General features: G+C 39.0%; 1 protein-coding gene across 4 annotated transcripts in view; it reads left to right on the plus strand.

Annotated features, from left to right (window-relative positions):
- NPAS3 (neuronal PAS domain protein 3) overlaps positions 1-23,915 on the plus strand; it is a 1,140,225-nt gene that overhangs the window by 934,629 nt on the left and 181,681 nt on the right. For all 4 annotated transcript variants that reach the window (XM_072624932.1, XM_072624933.1, XM_072624934.1 and 1 more), the window contains one exon: positions 15,501-15,675. In XM_072624932.1, coding sequence (XP_072481033.1) covers positions 15,501-15,675 — 175 coding nt within the window. The remainder of the gene's footprint in view (positions 1-15,500; positions 15,676-23,915) is intronic.

Genomic DNA, 23,915 nt, shown 5'->3' on the forward strand with positions numbered 1-23,915 from the left:
AGGGGAATTATCCCTACTATGACTATTAGTTTAAACTTATAAGTGTTCTAGGAAAGCAAGTTCTATAGAAAACATGGAGATGGCCAAATGATGTTACACTGTGACCTGGGAAGCTATCTCTGTGAAGCTTTGAAAATGTCCCTCTTTTTTTTCCTTTTCCCTTGCACAGAGAGATTTCTGAAGTATGGTGCAAAATGGTCCGCTCTCTACCTTGCTGTCTTTGCTGCTAAGTAGCAAATGTGAATCTTTGTTATCCTCTCTGTGGTATGACCTGAGCCTTGTGACTCATCCAACTACCTCGACTGATACTCTTCCATCATAAAGTAGTTCCTTTAAAACAAAAAAAAAAAAAGCAGAAATCATTAATGTTATTTAAAAATCAATATTCATGCATAAAACAGAACCAAAGTTACTTTAATCTTATAAACACTGTTCTTTTACTGTAATTGGAATCAAAATAAGGTCACTCTGTCTCTCAGAAAGCGGATGGAGAAAATTGGGCTCATCTTTATCATAGGTTTCCTTTTCCATTGCCTTTTCCTTTGAAAAAGAAATTCTAGACAAAATTGCTTTTCATTTCTTCATGACTGTATGATATTATTTGAAACAGGGAGAATACTGCTCCATAGAACCAGTTGTTATTCAGCAGTTTCAATAGTGTCCAACACTTTAGGATTCCCATTTGGAATTTTTTTAGCAAAGATACTGAAGAGGTTTTCCATTTTCTTCTCCAGCTTATTTTACAAATGAGGCAACTGAGTCAAACAGGGTTAAATGACTTGCCCAGGGTCCATAGCTAGTAAGTATCTGTGGCTGGATTTGAACTCAGGTTTTCCTGACTACCAGCCCACTGCTCGATCTACTGTGCTACCTACCATGACCTGTGGTCATGGATACAAAGCCCCAGAAATCCTAGTAACAAGTGAAAATTCTTTACCTGAGTTGCAAGTGATAAAGATGAAGGTGTGTTGATGCTGGACAGTGTCCAGAGTTCCAGGGGTGGGGAACATGTGGCCTTCTAGAACCTTGAGTTTGACCTTTTGATTGAGTCCAAGTTTTACAGAACAAATCCTTTTATTAAGGGGATTTGTTCTGTGAGGTTTGATTTCAGTCAAAGGACCAAACTTGGGGACCTAGAGGACCTTGAGGCTGCAGATTCCCCAACCCTGGTCCAGACCCTCATAATATACTTCCTGGTCAATATCCAGATGTAGAATGGCAATGACCTTTGTGCTTTTCAAAAATAATGAATGAATTGTGCCAATATAATATACAAGATTGATCTCATCATTACTGAAATAGCAGAGGAGCTCTGTGGGTATCTATATGTTTGTTATTTAGAGGTGGCAGATTGATGGCAATTTTTAAAAATTTTGTTAATGTTTATTTCTTGGCCTCATCTCATTTTTTGCTATAGAGTAAAACCTAAATGTATCTATGCCTTTCCTCACCAACACTCTGAAAAATACACTGAAGCTGACCTATCTTACCCTTTATCTTTCCAAAACTTCAAAGCTCTAGAAACCTTATAAAATAAAATTTTAAAAGATATCTGATCTAGACAGTTTCATCTATCCAAAGGAGCATCCTTATGGCTTAATTTCCACTCAGAATGAGGACATTCCTGTTGTTTTTTTCATCCCATCTTTCTCCCTGAAAAAGGTGTCATTGCCAGAGGACAAAGGGTGTAAATGCGACCCAGCACATCACAAGCATTTTAGAACTAGGCAAGATATACTCTTATAATATGGCGGGGGTGGAAAATTACCTTGATTGAAGGTTACAAGAAAAGAAAAACAGATAGATTACAGAGAGCATCTGTCACAGACTGCAAGGACTAACGAAAACGGCCAAGGACATTCTTAAATCAACTTCATGTTTAGCAACTTGTACATGGCAGACATCAACTTGACCTGAGACATGTGGATGAGAAGGGCTGCAAGGTCATAAGGCCAAAGTGATAGCACTATGGGATGATCACTTTTTGCATTTGGATGGATGATCAGTTTGGCAGTAATACTTATTGTCACTTGATCAAGTTGGCTAGAGCAGTGGTCACAAGTAGGCATGATCTAAATGTCCCCATGCATCTAGGTGCATGACGTTGAGTCAGGAGAATTCATCTTCCTGAGTTCAAATCCAGCCTCAGACACTTATTAGCTGTGTGAGCCTGGGCAAGTCACTTAACCCTGTTTGCCTCAGTTCCCACATTTGTAAAATGAGCTGGAGAAAGAAATGGCAAACCACCCCAATATCTTTCCCAAGAAAACCCCAAATGAGGTCACCAAGAGTTAGACACAACTAAACAACTGAATAACAACAATAAATGTCCCCACGCCATTTACTCATTTACTTCATCGTTCTAAGGACCTAAAAGGCTCTATGGAAAGACAGCTATGGTACAGTCAAAAGAGTACTGGTCTAGAGCTCCAGAGGTCTGAGTTCTAATCTTTTACCTACTACTAACTGACTGTGCCCCTTGGTCCAGTCACTTTACATAGCTTCCTCCTTTGCAAAAATTAGGGGTATAGACTAAGTCATCTCTAAGGTCCTTTTCAGCTCTAAATTCTATGACTCTGTGACTCTTGTCTTCTGGGTTTGGACTAATTCGATAATGTTCTTTTTGGAATTTGATGCTTCCACAACATGTGCCAGGCATTGAATCCAGTATGTGCCTGTAGGAGAATATCTAAGAAACCACTTGGCCTCAGTGGACCTCACAAGGAGTAGATGCATTCTTTTCTAAAAGTAAAATAAGCCCTGGCTATTGTACATCAGATTCATCTGGGAGAAATGGCACACACGCATAAGCAAAGGATTGTTTTCTTTGGGGGGGAGGGAAGTGTACTGGCAGGAATTTTCATTCTACCTCATCATCCTGATACGGAAACTTTTCTTTCTTCTTGTACTAATTTCTACAAGTATCCCTGTAAAAGGCCCCTTGCTTTTATGCATTTTTTCCCTTCAGATAAGTCAGCAAATACATGGAATGAGACAGAACAGTAAAGAACATCAAATTTCTGTCAAAACTTCATAAATATTCAGTATAGTTCTGCACCATGTAGAAAGTTATGAAGACGGCATTAAGATACCAGTAAATCTAAGGGAAAACCTATGCTAATCGAGATCTTCCATCTTATTACATTTTATTCTTTTATCACATTATTATCCTTCAATAATACAAATGTTAGCCAAAAATCACGTGGCAGATTCCACAACCTGCTTCCATGGGACATCACCTTTGTATTTGCCAACCCACAAATCAGTATCTCCCCACTGACCTCAAAGCCTCATCTGTTTCAAGGGTTCTTAGTGGTGCATGGCTATAACACTGGGCCTGGAGTCAAGAAGAATGTTCTGCTGGCTATATTAATCATATTGTTTATTACTATTATTGTTATTTTCTAGATCTCTAAGACAATACCTACCATCATGGTGCCTTCTCACCCAGAAGAGCTAGCATTTATATAGTGCATTAAGGTTTGCAAAGTGCTTTACAAATATTATCTAATTCAGTAGTCACAAGAACCATGAAAGACAGAAGTTATTATTATCCCCATTTTACGGATGAGGAAGTTGAAACACAGGTCAAGTGACTTGCTTAGGTTTGCACAGCTAGTGAGAGAAATGATCATTTCTCTTCTATCAATAACCATTTACCATTGGGGAGATCCAGGATTTTTTCCCTTCTTATTTCCTCATTCTCTAACATTCTCCTCAGTCTTGTTCATACCTCACCCAATCAGGATGACTAGTTTAGATGACCTGATGAATTCTAGCCCATTGTATTTTAGTCAGACAGTCTGGGTAGAAATGGATTCCCCCTTTTGTCTAGATTACCCTAAATGGGGTCATATGGGTAGAGATAAGTCCCTTTGACCAAGACTGATCAGAGTCATGTCCCCTTATTAGAATAAGCCCTCCTCTCATAATAATATTCATTCCCTTATTACTTGTTAACTAATCGGAGTTGATTGCCATCCTTAGGAACACCCACTCTTCCAAGCACATATAAACAGTGCGTGAGTTCCATGAAGGGGTCTTCAGCATTCGAAAATGTCACTGACCCTTTTTTAATTATCCACTAGCATGATTAATAAAATGATTAATTACCCAGAAACTATGTCTCTATAACTTTTTATACATCACACTAGTAAGTGTCTGAGGCTGTATTTGAACATACATATTCCTAATCCCAGGTCTAGTGCTCCATCCAATATGCTTCCTGGAAGCCTCTAGGCATAGGTGATACTTAATGATCTGCTTTCCATTATTTCTTAGGATTTTCAGTGAATCAGAGAGGGCACTCCTTTCCCCATAGAGAAATTTTATTGTCAACACTTATATTCCAACCCAAGATCTCAAAGCATTTGCATATGAAAGATCATTCCTCCTCACAAAGAAGTTGGCAGCTCCTACTATGGATGTAGGTGCCCATTTGGTACCCTGAGTTGGAATTAAAAAAAAGATTTTTGTGTGCTCATGTACTTTCTTAAAAATATCCATGGTTCTGTGTATTAATCTTTATATAAAAATAAATATTCATTTTTTAAGAAGAATAAAATTACCTCTTTCTCTTCCTGTTAAATTCAGATAGGCTTTGTAATCCCCCTTTTAAAAAGCATCCACTTAAGCCGTATGTCTTTGGAGTTGACTTTACAATGTTGCTGCCTCTTTGCTCATTTGTACTGGATCCCTTCTATCAGAGAAAATATTCTGGAGTCCCGAATTCAGTGAGTCACACTGTTAGTATAGTGCTGTAGTTAGAAAGTATTGCCCACTCCAGGGGGGCAAGCAAAGGCTATTGACATACTTGCTTGATGTATGAAAAGACAAATTAGTCCCCCATCCTATCTACCAGCAGGGTACAATGACCCAGCATGCAAAAGTCAACTCAAACTGTTGTATAGAATATTTACTTTTTATTTTTTTGATGAGGGAAAATTCAGACTTACCAAATCAACTGTGTCTTGTTTGCAAATTATATCTCAGCTAAGCGAAGGTGGAAGAGATTTGGGGGAAGGATGTGAGTGGTAGGTGACTGCGGGTCATGAGGGAGGGGGCTGATGGTTGTCTATGTTGTCATGGGGGAACTTGTAGGGGGATGAAGCAAGCAGCTGAGAGTTGGGAGAAGAGTAAAGAAAAATAAACCTCCTTCTGACTATGATCATTTAGTAATGCATACTTTGTTCTAGAACTCAGTGACAATCTTGGATTGCTGTTGTATTTCTAATGTTTCTTCTAAAATAAGGAATGAAACAAGAAAAATGCTTCTTTGATATTCTCTGCTGATCACAAGATGCCCTGTCTATGGGCAGCTCGTTGACATAGTGGATACAGCGCCAGGCTGGACTGAGTTCAAATTTGGCCACAGATAGCTGTGTGATCCTGGGCAAATCACTTAACCCTGCTTGCCTCAGTTGCTTCATCTGTAAAAGAAGAAGGAAATGACAAACCACTCCACTATCTCTGCCAAACAGACTCCAAATAGGGTCACAAAGAGTCAGACACAACTGAAACAACTGAACGATAACAGTTGGTCTCCATTCAAGCTGAATGGGGAAATCCAAAAGCACGCTGTTCGGGATGCTTCATTTTTGTTCTGTGATGCAAAGGAAATGATACAGAATTCCTCCAGTAACAAATGAAGCTCTGTTGTATGCCAGTATGTAAAGAGACAGAATAATGTGTGCATATTTTTTTTTTTAATTAAGACCTCATACTTGCCTATTTTCCCAGAGATGAAGGTCAGTGTAATACTCTTTCTCTTATTCAGAAGAGCAAATATTAGGAGGAAAAAACCATAACTTTTCATTGAATATATCATAATTAAACATAGAGAATCATACCAGTAATCTATGTTAGAATGGTTTTTTTTCTAATTTTCTTCTGGTGGTGATTTGAATTGATAATTAAAGAAGTAAGAGGAAATATAGTTTGATTTTCGTGGAGCTATATTATAAATTAAATAATGAGGATACTGGGGCAGACTGTTAGAAATAAGCTATTGTCTTGCCAAGGTCGAGAAAACTCACCCAGGTTGATAGTGAATGATGGCCACTGTTCTGCAGCCTGGGGATGAATTCAGAAAGACTTCTGGCCTCCAAGATTTAGACAAGCCCAACTCCTGTTACATGATCCAAAGATACCAGTGAAGAGAAAAGGAGGCTGAAGAGAAGTCCAGAGAGGGTGTTGAGGCATGAGTGAGGAGACACATGACTGGCGATGTTCCTGAATCAATGGTCCTAGTGAGGGTGTGACCCATCAGGAGAATGGGTCTTCAGGGTGGAGGTTTCTTTAAGGTGGGAAAACTGTTGGCAAAGAAGTCCAGGCAGTGAACTGAGGTACCAGTTAGTTGAAGCACGCACACAATGCCACCCTCTGGTTTCAATTCAAAATATGCAGCAGAAAATATATCTGGATAATGAAGCAAACCAAATGTATGCATTGTCAAGCGCAGGTATATGAAATATATATATATATCTATACACACATATATGTGTATGTATATATATTTAAATTTTGAATATTTGAAAGCAGAAAATAGTGAGTTTCTTTTGCCACATTTGTATGACTTCTTCCTTCCTAGAGGCAGCTGGGTGGGACAGTTGTTAGAGCACCTGGGCTAGAGTCAGGAAGACCTGAGTTCAAATCTAAACACTTACTAGCTGTGTGATCCTAGGCAAGTCACTTAACTTTTACCTGCCTCAGTTTCCTTACCTGTAAAATGGGGAGAATAATAGCACCTACCTCCCAGGGTTGTTGTGAGGATAAAAAGAGATAAGGGAAGTGTTAACCTTTCTTTGCCTCAGTTTCCTCATCTATAAAATGACATAACAGGAGCACCTACCTCCCAATGTTACTGTGAGGATAAAACAAGATAATAATTGTAAAGCACTTAACCCAGTATCTGGCACATAGTAAACACTATATAGATGTTAATTATTGATATTATTGCATTGTGCTTCTATTAGAGATTCTAGAACATAAAGCTAAAACTATGGCGGGGTCCCAGTATGTCAGAATGTAGGGTCTGCCATTATCATACTCTTAGGGTATGATTTTCTCCCCTTGCCCCAAAATGAACACACTGCTCCCCACTTGGTTCCACCCTTGCTAACAGCAGACTCATCTCAGAATGTTAGCCTCCCCTGAAAGCAGACACTGGCCCCTGTCCCCATCCTGTCCCACCTGCTTTACCCCACCAACCATGGTCCTTCATAAGGAAACCTCACAGTGTTTAGAGGTATACTTCTCCACCCCTTAGTTATGGCCTAGGTGAGGCGCTGCCCCCCCACTTACCTTACACTCCCTCCCTTGTCCTGGGCACAAAAACTCCTAACTATGACTCTGTTAGAACAAGGAAGTTATTTCTACTCTTACTTATCATGCCGTAATGGAAAAGAACATAGAATTAAAAGGCAAGAGACCTGCATTACTGTCTGCCTTGCCCAACTCACAGGGTACATATGACTATAGAATGAAATTATGGTCTAATGGAAAGAGCATAAGCCTCAGTAACAGGAGACTGAATTTTACTCCTCGTTATTATATTAGTATTATTTAAAAGTCATATAATTATATTAGCAGGGTGACTTTGGACAAGTTCTAGCATCTCTAGACCTGTGTTTCCTCATCTGGAAAGTTAGAGTTAGTTGAGAGGATCTTGAAGGTCCTTCTAGTGCTATGGAGAAATGAAGATGTATATATTAAAATAGATTTCTGCCTACTTAGATAGACAGCATGGCAGAGTGAATTTACTCATACCATAGCATGTGAGTGTGGGCAAATAACTCAATCTTTCTGACCTTCAGCTTTCTCATCTGAAAAATTGGGATGAAAATACCTGTCCTAAATACTTGCCAGGTATTGCTTGTTACTACCATCGGTTGAGGCGTACACTGTCTAAAAGGATAAAACTTCCAGGACTTTGTTGAGCCCAAGAGGCATGGGCAGAAACCAGCTTGGATCCATGGATGTAAATTTTTATAATACTCCTGCTAGACTTTGGATAAGGAACTCGGTGTGTCATCTTATTGTCTCAAGGTTCTCGTCTTCCAGCTGAGATTCCATGATTCTGTGACTTACCCTAAGGGAAGCTGTAAGACCTGCTTTTCCTGCTTACCCCTCTCTCTATTTTCTATCCCCCAAACCTCATTCAGCAGAGAAGTTCCCACATTTGAGAGATTGATCTTGGTTACCAGAGACTAAGGTAAAATGGTCATGGTCATAAGAAAGCCAGGAGGATGCAGTGGAGGATGATGGGGACCCTTAAGAAGGATGATATTAGACTGCTTATGAACACTACTGAGAAATAAAGGAATCTTGTCTCTAAAGAGAAAAGAGCTAACCACAAGGTAACGATAGGTATTCATTAAGCACTTACTATGTATCAGACCCTGTGTTAAGTGTTAGGGATACAAGCCAAAAGAAAGTCCATTCTCAACGAGAATATCGATTCTATTGGGCGAAAGCAATACACGAATATATGTAAGCTGAAAAGAATGATAGGGTGGGAAGAGAAGGTGTCCATGAAAAGATATGGTGTTATGGTAATATGGATTCAATTGAGCCTAAAGATTCAATATTTTTTCTAAGTGAGCAGAGCCATAACTAAGAATTCTTGCAAAATTGGGATTTTAGAACCCTGAAAAGGAGTAGACATAAGGACAGACGAGAGTCCAGCTGCTTGTGCAGACATGCTAAGGAAAGGGGAGAAACGGGAAGTTTCCTCTCCTACACAATCTAGCCAGAACCCAAAATTTGAGTGAGAAGTGGACCCCAGAAGAGAGTTTTGGTAGCAATAGGACACTGACGGTGATGACTCCAGGTCAGTCCCACCACAACGGGAACCATGAAGCAAGAAGCTAGATTAGCAGTCAGAGTAAGGAATGAAGGCCTTTGTGGGGCCAGGATGGAGGCGTCTTATAGGCAGAGACTGCACAAAATTATTCTCGCTTGCATTGTAGAAAGGGAGGGGAGTACATAGGAATAATAAGCTCTTTTCCCTGCTTCCTAAGGGAGCCTTTGCTTCACTTGCTACTGTACTAACAACATCCATTGTGGGAGTGACTCTAAAGTTGTGTGTTCACTATTTAAGTCTGGTGTTCTGTCTCCATTGCAGAACTCATTACCAGTATTTCTTTTGGCATGGGACTGTTTCTTGGCATCTTTTCTCTTCTTTATGATCAGGATGGAAATAGTTAGACATTCTGTTGGGCCTAGAGGAAAGAGCAGCTAGACTCGGCCCCCTTTCTTCATTCTTTGGAAATCTATACACTAGAAAGAAAGGCTAGAGAGGTGAATAGCACAGAAAACTCTTGTTCCAACTACATGATCTATTGAAACAGAATAAAGTTACCCTATCCAGAGGGTGTGCTTCCTTGAACTCAAAAACTTCCCCTTTTCCTTCTGTAAAGTGATCACGCACCCCAAACAGTATACGTGTGACATACTTTATTTTAACATATTCTTGTCTGTCACAGTGTGATACAAAGGTGATGCTAGTGCCTGATTCTCATTGATATTTCTTCTCAGCAGTATCAATATTTCAGTTTCATCTTAAAGTTTAGAGTCCTTGAGATCCTGTAAGGACATTGTGTACCCCCTCCCCCACCCCGTGTGCTTTACTAGACTGTAAGTTCCATGAGTGTAGAGACTGAGTCTTAGTATAATTTTATGCCTCCCTCAGCATCTACCAGGCTCAGCATGCAGAAGACATTCATTTATTTCTATAGTTTATTGAGTGATGTAATTTGAATTTCTTAAAACATAGTATATTTTGACTCAGTTTCCAGTGTCTTCATTTAGCAACAAATAGAGAACATTTGTAAGTGAGGCATCTCTGTGGTGCGACTCATGAGAATAAATGCAAAGAGATTTTGTAGGTGCAGATAAAAGTTAAGGATACGTTGCTATAAAATTAGAGGAAGATTGACAGCATCCTGATCCAGGCCAGGCAATAGCCATTAAGGATCCCAAATCCCAAAATGTGGCTATATTTAGGGACTCCCTTTTACTATAATGACAATTAATTCAGTAGAGAAAAACTGTATTTGCCCAGTAACCAAATGCAAGAAGCTGTAACTGCAATAATGCAAGAAGGTGTACAAGGAATTTCGGCACTGACCACTTGAAGTACAAATACTTGTGCAGTAGATAGAGTACCATCCCTAGAGTCAGGAGGACTGTTCAGGTCTGGCCTCAGAAACTTACTAGCTGTGTGAGCCTGGGCAAGTCCTTTAACCCTATTTGCCTCAGTTTCTCATCTATAAAGGAACAGGAAAAGGAAATGGTAAACCACTCCCAAGATCTTTGCCAAGAAAATCCCAGATGGGGTCATGAAGAGTTGGACCTGACAACAGCAATAACAACTTGAACTACCTTGTGTGTAGTAGGTACTTAAGAAATGGTGCTGAATTTAATTAAGAGGCATTGTGGTTCAGACAATAAAGGTCTAGATCTGGAGTCAGTGGGTGTAAGTTCAAATCTTGACTCCATGGCTCATCTCTAGGACTCATTTTCCTCACTTGTAAAATGAGAGGACTGGACTAGATGAAAGGATTTTCTTGTAATAATGCTGGACCTTGTTATTGTGAAAGAGCTTTCACGGGAAACTCATTTCTAGGAAAATGTAGTCCTACTTTGTTTTGGTGCTTGGCCCCATTCTTTATAGGATTACAGAATCATAGGTTTAGAGCAGGAAGGCACCACAGATGCGCTAAAGTCTAAATCCCTCATTTCACATATGTAGTACATGAGGCCAACAGGGCAACCAACATACCTGAAGTCACACAGAGAGCAAAAAGCAACAGAACTCAATTGAGAACGTGTGGATTTGACATCAAAAAAAACAAAACTCTTTTCATAGTTCTGACACGTATTGGCTACATGATTTTCATGCAATCTGTGTGTGCCTCAGTTTTCTCATTTGTAGAATGAGAATACTAATACTTCCACTATTCATTTTATAGGGTGTTTGTTAAGAAAACATTTTGTAAGCCATCAAGTGCTATACAGATGTGGATTGTAATTTGGATTACTATGCAGGGTTCTGGACACAAGAGAATAAAATTCCTTTGCAAAGATCTACTTATCATTATATCTTTGTTTAGGCGTGGAGGGAGGAAAATGAAAACAACTCATGAGCTGGTCAAGTTACCAGTTGATAGAGACCAGTGGTGAGAACTGTGCTAGAAGTGGGATCAGGAAAGACCTGGGCTCAAATACCCACTCTGGAACTTATTAACTAGATGACAGAGCAAATCACTTAATTCTCCCTGAGCCTTGGTTTCCTTATTTGTAAAATAAGTATAATAGTAACTGTAATATATCATGGAATTGTTGTGAGGATCAAAGGGGACCCTGTGTGTGTATGTGTGTGTGTGTGTGTGTGTGAACTTCTTGAGCCTGAAAGTGGTCTATAACTACCATCCATTATTTATGAGTAGCATCTTGAAATGTTGGGCAAAGAGGAGTGAGACATGACGTAGGAAAAAGAGTATACCAACACCTGGGTTCAAATCCCACCTATGAAACTTATTACCTATATAAACTTGCCAAGTCATTTAACTGCCATGAGACTCAGTTTCCTTAACTGCAAAATGACTTGGTTAGACTAGAGGGAAAGGAAGGGAATATATGGTGCCTACCATGTGCTAGTTGCTTTACAATTATCACTTCATTTGATCCATACAACAGTCCTTCAAGGTAGATGCTATTATTATCCCCTTTTTGAGGAAACTGAGGTAAACAAAACTTATGTGATCTTCCCAAGGTCACACAGCTGGTATGTGTCTGAGGTTGGATTTGAATTCAGGTCTTCCTGATCCCAGGCCCAGCACTCTTATTGCCTGTGCTATCTAGCTGCCTAAGTGGCATCTGTGGTCAGTCCAGGTCTAGATTTATGATACTGTGGCTTAAGTAAGCACTATTTGAGTTTGAACCCAGGATCTATCACTTAATAGTTGAGTGACCATAAGTGTGTCATTTTCTATCTCTGATCCTTGGTTTCTTCATTTGTAAAATTGGGGTGATAATCCCTATAATACCTACCTCTTCGGGTTGTCACAATGCTTATATGAAGCATAGGTTGAATACTTTCCGAATCCTAAAATGCTAAATAAATATCAGATTTTACTATGCTGAGATGCCATGCATATTCCCCCCTCTTCTGGTGTGAGATAGGTCTTCTCTCACAGACCGTATGCCTGGAGTCTAAGTTGGATTCAGTGATGCTTCCAATAGGAATGCAAGTGTAGATAAAATCTACATAGAATTCTGCTCACTGTGTAAAATGATTGCAGATGCTGGAAAAAATTTACTTATATAACACTAAACCTTATGATCATTTCATGGTAAAATAATCACCCCATCACTGAATCTTCCCATCAAGCATAGCGATATTTTTACTCTGGCTATTTCAGTGGTAGAATAACTAAAGCCAATGAGGCTGAGGGACACACATCTAGAGTAAGAAAATAGGACTCCTCTCCCCAAGACCTAAGCCCCATTGTCTTGAATTTGAACTTGACCCCTTCCCCCTAATTAGTGACCTTTGTTAAAGCTGACTGGGATATTAAACAGAACACTGGATTTGCAATCAGGAAGACCTGAATTTGTACCCTGACACTCACTATTTACATGATCCTGAGCAAGTCATTTTATCTCTCCCACGAGGCCTCAGGTTTATTGTAAAATGGGGGTGATGACAGTACTTTCCTCACAGGGTTATTGTCAGGGTCAAATGAGATACCATATGTAAAATGTTTTGTAAGCCTTGAAGTGCTGTGTAAATATTAATTATTATCATCATTACTATCATTGCTACTTGGCCAGCATTTACTTGTGACTACTTTCTCCCTAGGAACAGCTAGGTGGGACTAGGTGGATAAAGTACTGGACCTGGAGTCAGGAAGACTCATCTTCCTGAGTTCAAATCTACTCTCAGACATTTTTTAGCTGTATGACCCTGGGCAAGTCAATTAACCTGGTTTGCCTCAGTTTCCTCATCTGTAAAATGAGTTGGAGTAGAAAATGGCAAACTACTCCAGTATCTTTACCACAAAAACCTCAAATGGGGTCACAGAGAGTTGGCCACTGAATAACAAAAGTCAAGACTTACCCCATGACAGGCAGTCAGTCATTTAAAAGCACTTGCTATGTGCCAAGTCCTGTGCTACAAAGAAAAGAAAAAATAGCACCTGACCACAAGGAGCTTACATTTTAATGTAAGACAAGCATGTAAATGACTAGATGTCCATACTTGCTATATACAGAGTTAATGGAAGGCAATCTGAGTGAGAAGGCATTAGCAGCTGGGGGAACCAAGAAAGGTCTGTGTGAATGTTTAATAATCAGGAACCGGAGAAATCTGTAGTGTTTCCCACTCTGATGTCAGCTTATCACAATCTGTGGCCTATGCCAAAAGGCGTACTGCGGTATTAAATAAAAGATAGAGTTTAAGGAAACTGACAGAAATAGTTTATTAAAGTGCTACATTTTGCCTCCATGCAAGATGAGAGCGACTTTCTCATATTCGCTAATCCCCAAACAAAATAACCATCAAGAAATATTAAAATACACATTTTATTAGTTTCATTTAATTTCTTAATAGCTCAAATTCAGTTTACCAATTTATTGCTGTGTGAAACGCTTAGAGGCAATGCGTACATTAAAGGGATTATTTACATGTAATCCCTCCCTCCCAGAGGAGAGGAACTGATCACTTATGAATCCTGATTTAGACTCTGTAACAATACCGAATGAATGAAATAGTTATTGTAAAATGATATAGTCAGTAGACAAATAATATCATAGCGGAGTGTCATTTAGTAATCACGAGAAGGTACCTCATTTTTGGCAAACCTCTAAGTACCGGTGACCAAACTGAAATCGACTTCTCATTTCTTTGGCTGTTCTGATTTTAATCGACAGATGTGGGAGATGTGTTGCCCATTAAGATTTTAATGGAACAGTGTCTGGAAGTAGGCGTGATGATCTTACCAGGACTGGGAGTCCCAGGCAACATGGTGACTTCCAGTGATATGCTTCTGGAAACCCTTGTGATAGGTTACAATACCAAAGAGTCAAATTTCAATTTAGGGGAATGATAAAGGAAAGAAAAAGGAAAGAAAGAAAGGTCACAGGAACAGGGAATGTAGAACTGTCAGGACCCTTCATTTTTACAGATGACAAAGCTAAGATCCAGAAAGGGAAAGTCACTTCTCCAGAGTCATACAGGGAGTAAGTGTTGGAGCTGAGATAATGATCCTAAATCCTCTTCACTCTAAATCCAAGGATTCTTCCAGTGAACCTGATGGTTTCATGGGTGGGTCTCACTAAGTAACTTGTGAGAAGTTGTAAAGGGCAGCCAATTTCCATGGCCTGTGTTAGCTGATCTACTAACTATTAAACTACTCAGGACAGGACAAGTCCATTAGTGACCTGGAAAACGGCTTTTTCTTGTCCTGTTGCTGGCACCTCTCTCTTTTCTGTAGTACTTGTAACCCCAGTGCATTTCCTTAGGCAGCATTATTGCCATACTTGAAAGAAGATGAGAGATACAAGATGGGTGTGGGGTGGGGTGGCCTACTGAAATTAGTCCAATCCTAGCAACAACGATTGCCCCCTTATCTAGCTCATAAGCCAAACTGGGGCCACTTTTAACATGGGTGAACCATGCAGGGCTTCAGCCAGAGTCTTGACTTCTCTGGCATTCTTACGTTCGTCGCTCTGCGTTGGTAAGCAATCTAACCACATACAAAATAAAACGTAAAAAAACTACCGTGGAGGAGATTTGTACCATCTATTTTATTAGACTGAAGTCAGAACAAGCTGATACCAGCAGGGAAGGAAAAAAAAAAACAACTCACTGGCTTAGACCCAAGCTGACCTTTTTCATGTGGAAAATTCTCCATGTGATTACAGAGCTAATGAGTAATATTTAATGAAAACATTATGTCTTCTCATATATTCCTAAACAGCACTTTTTTACATTTAAATTTACATAGAAATAAGCTCTTTGTACTGCCTACATGTATAAAAATGCATGCAAGAAAAAGCTGAAATAAACCAGGGTGATATCTACATGAATTCAGTTCTCCTTACTGAAAACTGAATGGTCCTTATCCAGAATCTTGGTCTACACAGCCTCAAACGTTTACATATTTGGTGCCACTAATCTAGTTTTAAAAGCCAAAGATTTTAATAGGATTTTTTTTCTCATTTTAAACGGGGCTAAATATTTGCCACATAAGTGTAGAAACAGCCTCATTTTCTTTCGGGTTCAGTGATTCTTCTGTAACCCATGCCCTAGGTCTGATCAAGGCGGGGTCCATACTGACTACTAATATAGCCTGTGTTTCTTGGACTGAGCCAGATTTGCATTTCTATTCAGTGTCTAACTTAATAGTGTCCTGGAGTTGGAAATGAAAAAACAAGTAACCCTTCTCTTTTCCTTCCTTTCTCTCCTCTCCCACCATTTCTTTTGTTTCCCCTAGGTGGAACTGACAGGCAGCAGTGTATTTGACTATGTCCACCCAGGAGACCACGTGGAAATGGCAGAGCAGCTGGGCATGAAGCTTCCGCCCGGGCGAGGCCTCCTCTCACAGGGGACAGCAGAGGATGGAGCCAGCTCAGCGTCTTCATCTTCCCAGTCTGAGACCCCTGAGCCAGGTGGGAATTGCAATCACAATGAGTGGGTTGGCGGGCAGGACCTTTACCAAATGATTGAGCTCAAGTTGCTGGTGTGAAGAGACTATAAATAGGTCTAATGGTATTTAACAATGCTGTGCAAGGCTTTCAGTTCCATGCAGTAATTAAATCAGGGAGAGATTTGAAAATAAAGAGACATTTTAATAAGGATAATAGCAAGGATCTAATTTTGGTTGAACAATACATACAAAAGGCATTAGTTTCTTTAGTTTTTCTTTCAAATGACTGAAAAAGGTTCTGATTTAGAATACCCTCTTCTTGGATTGTTACAGTGACAAAATGAAACGTACTTATTTATTATTCAGCAAAATCTATGAATAGGTTTGTGTAGAAAGAAAAGTACTGGGCACATGCAGAATTCTTGGTTCCCTTTTTTTTTTAAGCATCAGAAGGTACTTGAAAGATGTGAACAGATAAATTAAGGCTAAAAAGAAAACAGTAATGGCTACATTTTAAACTGCCTTTCCACCCTCAGTATTTAATTAGATCAATTGTATAGAGGAATGAACAGAGGTGACATTCCTCATTGGGATTCCTTCCAGGCTTCTTATAGACTTTGCATTCAGAATGTTCCCATTTTCATTGTGTTGTACTGATGATAATTTAAGTATTAGGGGAAAATCCATTTATAAATTAAACAAAATGACTTGATATCCATCAGTCCCCTAGTTCATCAAGCTGTTCAAACACGGGGAAGATTGGCTGGTCGGCCTGGGTCTTCCGAGAGCTCTGGTAATTAGATCTGCGAAGGATTTATTCTTTGCTGATTGGGGCTTTAAATTAATTGAAGTTCCACATTTGTGGTTTTGTCCTTTTTGTACTTTTTTAGAGGAGATATTTCATATTCTTGTGTGGTGGAGTGCTTGGCCAAGCAGCAGTGGTTTAAATGTTAATTTTTCTCATGAGAAGTTTAAGATTTTTAATGAATCAAGGCCTGATTTGAAGTGCAAAGTTTTATTTGCTTACTTGGGAAATTATTTTTGTACTCTTTAAAGATGTTTGTACTGTACTTGATCTGTTGTTTTAAAACAGATTCATAAGACAAAAAAAAAACTTTATTATGAGAAAAAATGAAGAAACAAGTCTCAGGGTTAATATTGGAGCCCTTGAACTGATGAAGAAAGAAAATAATTCTTTCTAGGCCCCTTCAGGAAGATACTGACTGCATCTAGCCTTTACACAGTAGGTTTTCTTACGAAATAAGAAAGAAGAAAAAAGACCATTACCTTTGGGAAATGTTGAACCAGTCCCTGCTCCCTAATAATAGAAAGGGACAGACCTAGACTCTGGCCTCTGTAGATGTTGTTATTCTAGACTGGCCACAGTTTAGTGGTGTGGGAGATTTATAATTTATAAAATCCCTAGACACAGACCTAAAGAAACCAGTTGTTTGCTAGTTCTTTTCCTTCAATACCCTTCCTCTTGGAAGCAACCTCTGTCACAAGATAGGTTCGGGAACTCATCACACATTTCATCTGAAATGTTCATCGTTCTAAATGATCATGAATATCAAAATAGGTCTAGATTTGATATTTAAGCTGCTATGAAACCCCACACGCCTTCTATGAAGTATCCATACAGACAAAAAGATGAGTCTCAACAAATTTTTAGAGTGCTCATGGTTCTTCTACCTTCCATTACTGCCTTCCACAGATAGCCTTAGAACTTCACGAATCTTTCTCTCCTTAGAAATTGAATGCTGGTGTTTTTCTTACACACGGCTCACTGCCTGAAAAAGGCAGCCCTACTTTCTTTCCCCTACTCCCCTCAAGAGCTTCCTTTGCTGCCCAGTAGAAGTAAAAAGCGTGAGTATCATTCCCAAAAAGCTGCTTTCTCTATTGCCATAGCAGCCCTAGTAAGAAGAGTTTCTCCCCTCTTTGCATGTGATTCAGGAGTCCTTTGGGTGAATGTCATACCTTCTTTGTGTTGAAAATCCTTAGTTTGGGCCATTTCAGACCTTCAGTTCTTAATAACATCGAGATTGACTGCTCAAGTACTGAAAAGCTGCTGAAGGTGCTACCTTTAACCAAATATCTTCACTAATGCAGATGATCCCTCTAAGGGAATTAGTTAAAAGTTAGTGTCAGGCACTACATCCCAAAGCTGCTTATGTTTCTTAAAAGCTGAAGGAATTTTAACTAGATTTCCTGAATCTTAATAACATGAAAGAGTGTTTATGTTCATGGCGACATAATCTTTTAAACTATGTTAAGACACAGGTTTTTTTTTTTTTAAATAGCAGCGTAATTTGGGAGGAAAAGGTCTACAAATATATGAGTATTATGAAAATGAAGAGGCTAGTAGGTGTGGAATTTTTCCGAAGCCTTGTGATGTGTTCAGTGTAGCATTACTAAGTGACTTAAATCTAAATAACATTTGGCATTATAATAAAAGGAAATAAGAGACTAAACTAGCCTAAGAGGCAATGATACTGGGCTGTAATAAGAATTCTATTGCTTTGAGCAGCCAGTCCTTTGATTGTCTTGTCTTAAATCAGTCTGAAGATAATGAAAGGAAATAATAAAAGGAAAGATCTTGACTGTACAGTCAACTCAAATCTATACTTCGTATGTGTGCATGTGTCTTTCCTGATAGTTGAGTAAATATGATATTTCTTTTAATATTCAGCCCTTAGACCCTAAAGAAACTCTTAGGACATGTGAAAGGGAAATGGATTGCCTGGGTTTAAAAAAAATTGTCAAGTTAAAGATTACTACTCCCCCCACCCCCTTAAAGATTGATCTGGCCATTTTGGAGAAGGCTTTCCTTAACCTGTAGGCTCCCATGATGTTGTGAAGCTCAGAATCTCTGAACCATACAACCTGAATGCTTAATTTACTCTCCGTAGATCTTCTTATATCTTTTCATTCCTTTTAATGGTTCCACAGTCTTGGGGTTATGATTGCCATACTCTTCTTTTAATAAATTCAGCATAGCTACTGTTAAGTGCTCAATAAATGGAAAACCAGCTGTTTCCAAGGAATGCTAGAGAAACTGAGAAACATTTTCAAACCAAGGGGCCCTATTTCTGACGTTTAGGTCATAGAATGACTATGGTCAATTGCCCTTTTTATTTTTTTTTATTTTTAAAGAAAAAGTTTCCTTTTCTGTTGTGAAAGCTGTTTTTAGCTTCCTGGTAATAAGCTCCTAACTGTAGGTCTACCATCAGAAAAACGTATCCCAGTCCTGCTTTAGAGTGAATTGAGCCAGGACAAGGGTCCTTGCAGCTTATTGAATGGGTGAGAGCTCATAGAGGGAGAAATCAATACTACGCTAGGATTTAGACAACTTAGCAAAATGTATGAGACAGTACTTTGGGTGAAGAATAACTCCAACAGTAAATTTAACCCATTGATTCTCTGAGATACTGGCTGTAAGGTTTCCTTTAAAAGTTTTAACGAGGAACTAGACTGCTACAGGGTGGAAAGGAACAGGTTGAGATAATCATTTGCTAGGTGATGTGTGTACGTGTGCCATTAAATGCTGCCAAAATTTCTAAACTCAACAGACATCTTCATTATCCAAACGGAATCATTGAGGCCCTTGCCCAGATGCTTATACCTATGAGATTAAGGAAATCTGATCAGATCCTGCTCTTACTGGAAAAAACAGAAGCAGTTTATTTTTGCAGACTTTCATGGTCATCTCTCCAAGGAATTCATTAGAAGATCCCTCAATAGGTGATGGGATAACAGGTACAAATGGCAGATAAGAAAACAATAAGGAATTTCAGTATTCATCTGAAGACCCGCTTGGTGCTTTGTTCCAAAAGCCACACGGATGGGATATACCTGTACTTTGACAGTTGAATTATTTACTGCCTAGTGTAGTTTTCTGAAATAGCTCCAGTTTCCTATCAATGAGCTGAATTTAGAAGTCAGGCAAGGGAAACCATCTTACTAACCCGGCATCCAACCCTGGTCCCAAGACTGTGTGACTGTATCTACAACACTTTCTGCTGTACTGCAAATGTCAAACAGAAGGTATAATGGATTTAATATTAGTGCTGGCCAAGGTGTTGAGGGAGCTGTTAATAATGTCACTCCAGTTATTGATCTGAAGCCTTTAAAAATCAAAGAAAAGTGAGAGATCCCCTACTGGGGAAAAGGCATAACAGTGACTGCTTTTTATTGCCAATATATTTCTACATATAGAGTACTGACTTTCTGGAATTATGTGATCACCATTAATCTCTGTGAGATTTTTGGAATCATTATGTGGTAAGATAATATCAGGGTGGGGGACCGGAGAGGGAGGGGAGGATTTATACTCATGCTACAAGGTCTGGTCTTCTTCCTTCATATGATAAAGAGAGCTTTGTGAAAGAATAATGTGATGTTCCCAATATAAGTATTCATATGGTGAGGAAGGGTATTTGCTCTAAGGTTATTTCTGATGATAGCGATGAGCTGGCAGGATTTCAGGGTTCTCTGAGTAAATTCCCCACCTGCAATGTTCTTCTGCCATCACATAGTCACTTGATTGAGCCCGATTCCACTTCTACTTTAGTTAAACTCCGAGTTCCAAATCATGTAGTGACTGCTTTAAAATCGGAATGGATTTTGTGCTTACAATTAGCACACCTTTTCAGGAGCCTGTCTAATCCTTCAATCTGCATGGCAGTTTGTAGGCTATGAAATCCCCACTTTCCATAGTCCCTAACTAATAAATGAAATTAAAATGTATAATTTATGTTGAATGTTTATCAAACTGTAAACACACATTTAATTCTCTTCCATATTCATACAACATAAGCAAAGATAAATCCATCAGATAACTTACCACGGTTATCTCTGATGGATTGAATGTGAAATTTGTCTCTACTATAACTAGAACAAAAAGCCAGGAGGGTACATGTCTCCATAAGCCAGTCTTATTTTGGTTAATAACATCTGATCTGCATGTATAAGTGCTGAACATCCCGTACGGAAAACAGTTTAACCAGACTCATTTCATTGTTACCAATGAAAGTTATAAGGTAATTTTAAAGTGGTACATTTTGGCAATGCTCTCATTAAAGGGGAAAAAAAAGTCCTGAGGGCAGTATGTGTACCTTAATTATTGTTCGTCTTTAGAAATAAAATGTTTCTATTTCTCCCTATTTCATTACAAAATCTATTTGATGTTGCTCTGAGAAAATGATGAATAAATTCAAAAAAGCAAATTAGTATTAGTATAGACTTCCTGTTCTAAAGTGAATTCATTTGACTCTAAAGGTGGACGTCAGCAATGCCCATTTTCCTTTATACAGGATCATCCCTTGAATAATAGTCAAAGTCCTTGTACATGATAGCAAAAATGGTCATCTCATTTTCTACAGCACCCCCAGCAGAATTAGAAGATGTCTTCTAGAAGGAGAGCTAGGTGCCCATGATTTCTTTCTTATTTTATCTTAGTATAGCGACTAGAAGTGCCAATCAATTAATAGATCGACAACCATTTATCAAGCTACTATTATGTACCAGACATTGTGGTAGCACTGAAGATACAAAAAGAGGCAAATAACACTTGCTGCCCTCAAAGAGCTTACAATCTGGTGGTACATATTAATGAAGTGTATATCACCTGCATTTTAGCTGTGCCTCCTGTGATCTACATAGATGCTCATTATTGGGGATAAGATAATGTTCAAAATACTCTGGGACCTCTAGCATCTGGAGAAATCACTCAAAAAAACAATTCTATCTTACTTATAAATAGGCTGCCCTTCAGGTCTAGCTACTGTAACCCATGACTGCAGACCCAAGCCACCCACCCCAGTCTTGGGACCTTACTCTCTCTATCGTTTCAGAATGGAAAAACTTGCCAGTGAAGTTGCTCCGATTGTAGAAAACAGTCTCTCTTTTCCTTTCAGGAATCAGGCTCTGTAGTATTTGTCTGTCTTTCCCTCCCCAATTCTCTTTCTAGTAATCAGTACCCCCATTTTGCAGTTCAAAAAGTATAATTCTCATGCAAGTGAATACGGTGATATCATGGAAGTGTCACAAATAACCCACAGAATAATTGGAGGAGAGACCTCTCTTATCAAAATAAACAAGACGTTAAATTATAAGGGTCAATTTTTCTAAGCCCACCATAATAATAATAATAGAAAATCAATATTATTTTTAAACCCATTATTTTGAGGCAGTTATTTCCTAGCTCTCTAGATCATAATTTTGCTGTTTCCTTACCTGTGGTGATGAGGGGGAATTTTTTTTAATGTTTCTATAAAATAAAACTCAAGCTAAGTTGCTAACAGGCAACCTATTTTTTCTCTGCATTTCAACAAAGCACGTCCAAGTTGGATGCTTGATAATTACAATTTATAGGTTCAATTTATAAAGCTCTTACCTTCTTGAACAAAGCTCACAAGCCATTTGTTCTTAATACATACCACTACACAGAAATCTCTCTCCTGTCAAAATTATACCATTCTGGATTCCTCATCTGCACTAAACAGTAGACTTACAAAGGATAAGTTACCTGGCATTGACTAAGCCTTGCAGGGTGCATAGATCAGAAGAGGCAAAATTGGTCGAAAACCATTTCCACCCCTAGTGAGCAGTTTACTTGCGATTGCTTTGGGGAAAATGCTGGAAATATTGCTTCTGTGCAAAGTTTGCAACGTTCGGTTGTCAGCGTTTTGCCAAGCAGATGTTCTGTGAGTCTTGTTCTTTTGAAACAAAGCTGTTCCTGAGGCTGCTGTGATAATAGTTGGCATTAATAGAGCACTTCATGTATCCAGAGCACACCAACTGGTAATTACAGGAGTTAATTCACACTATCTCCCTCTGAGGGAGGTCAGCACCGTTATCCCTGTTTTACAGCCAGGCAAAATGAATCACAGACTGTGGAAGTGGTCGCCCAAGGCCACCTTAAGTCAGTTGCTGAGCCAAGATTAGAATGGAGCCTTTAACAGTTCAGGGCTGAGCTGAAGGAGAGGAGAGTCCAAGGGCTGAAGAACAGGAGAGTGAGAAGGGATGTTGGGAGAAAAGTAACCAGCATGTCCTCTGGTACAGAGAAGAGAGTCTTCTTCTCTAATCAGAAATCCCTGTGCACATAGGTTTGAAAATTTGGGTGTTTGATTTTTTAAAAAACAAACCCAAGATTTCATTGTTTTTGAGAACTCCCACGTTAAGGAATTCAATCTACTAATGCTGGTTAGCACCTCCTCTGTGTGGTATGTTTGTACATGGTTGTTAGCATTCTTTCTCTCCCATTAGATTAGGAGAGACTGTCTTCTACCTTTCTTTGTATCCCCAGCATGTAGCATAATACCTGACACATAGTAGGTGTTTAATAATTACTTATTTAAAAAGACAAGGCCTTAGAGTTGCCTAGACAAAGCGCTGAAAAGTTAAGCGACTTGCCAAAGCCAACTTAGCCAATATGTGACAAGCAGGCCTTCCTCACTTTGAAGCCTTTTCCTTAGCTGATGTTGCCTGAGAAAATGATGAAAACATTCAAAGAAGCAAATTAGTGTCAGTATAGGTTTTCTGATCTAAAGTAGATTCATTTGTCGCTAAAGGTGAACACGACAATGCCTGTTTTCCTTTATATGGTAACATCCCTTGGATAATAGTCATAGCCCTTTTATGTGCTAACATTTTTTTAAAAATGAGAACACTGACAAAGTGGGCCATCTTAATATTACCTCATGACTCTCATTTCCTTCATTGGTTGTAGATAACAATACATCCATGTTTTTCCATACTGTGACTTTTACCCATGTCTTCCCAGAGACCTTCTGTAGAGGATAAACTCAACATGTTGGAGACCATCCTCAAGCAATTTTTCTGTTTCTTGGGTACTCTCCACATACACAATCATCATAGTTTTCCATTCCAATAGTGCTTTGAAGCTCATAAAGTCCCTTCTTTGGAAAAACCTAGTTAAGTGGATAGTGCCAATATTACTATTTGAGAGTAGCATTGGACTCCATCAACTTCTCTACATGGATCCTTTGTGAAGAGGAGGGTATAACTATAATTCTCCAGGGAATAACAATATTCTTCATACCCCAAGACCTGATGCATAAAACCTACTTGAGAAACTTTTTTCAACCTTCATCTGTCCATCGTCAGTTTCAGTGATCATGGAGGAAATAGCCCACTGTGGTGGCACGTATCTACAATCCCTGCTACCTAGGAGGCTGAAACTAGTATACCTCTTGATCTCAGGAGTTCTGAGCTAGAATGGATTAAACTGAGCAGGAGTCC

The sequence above is a fragment of the Notamacropus eugenii genome, chromosome 7 (assembly GCF_028372415.1).
Source record: "Notamacropus eugenii isolate mMacEug1 chromosome 7, mMacEug1.pri_v2, whole genome shotgun sequence".
Taxonomy (NCBI): domain Eukaryota; kingdom Metazoa; phylum Chordata; class Mammalia; order Diprotodontia; family Macropodidae; genus Notamacropus; species Notamacropus eugenii.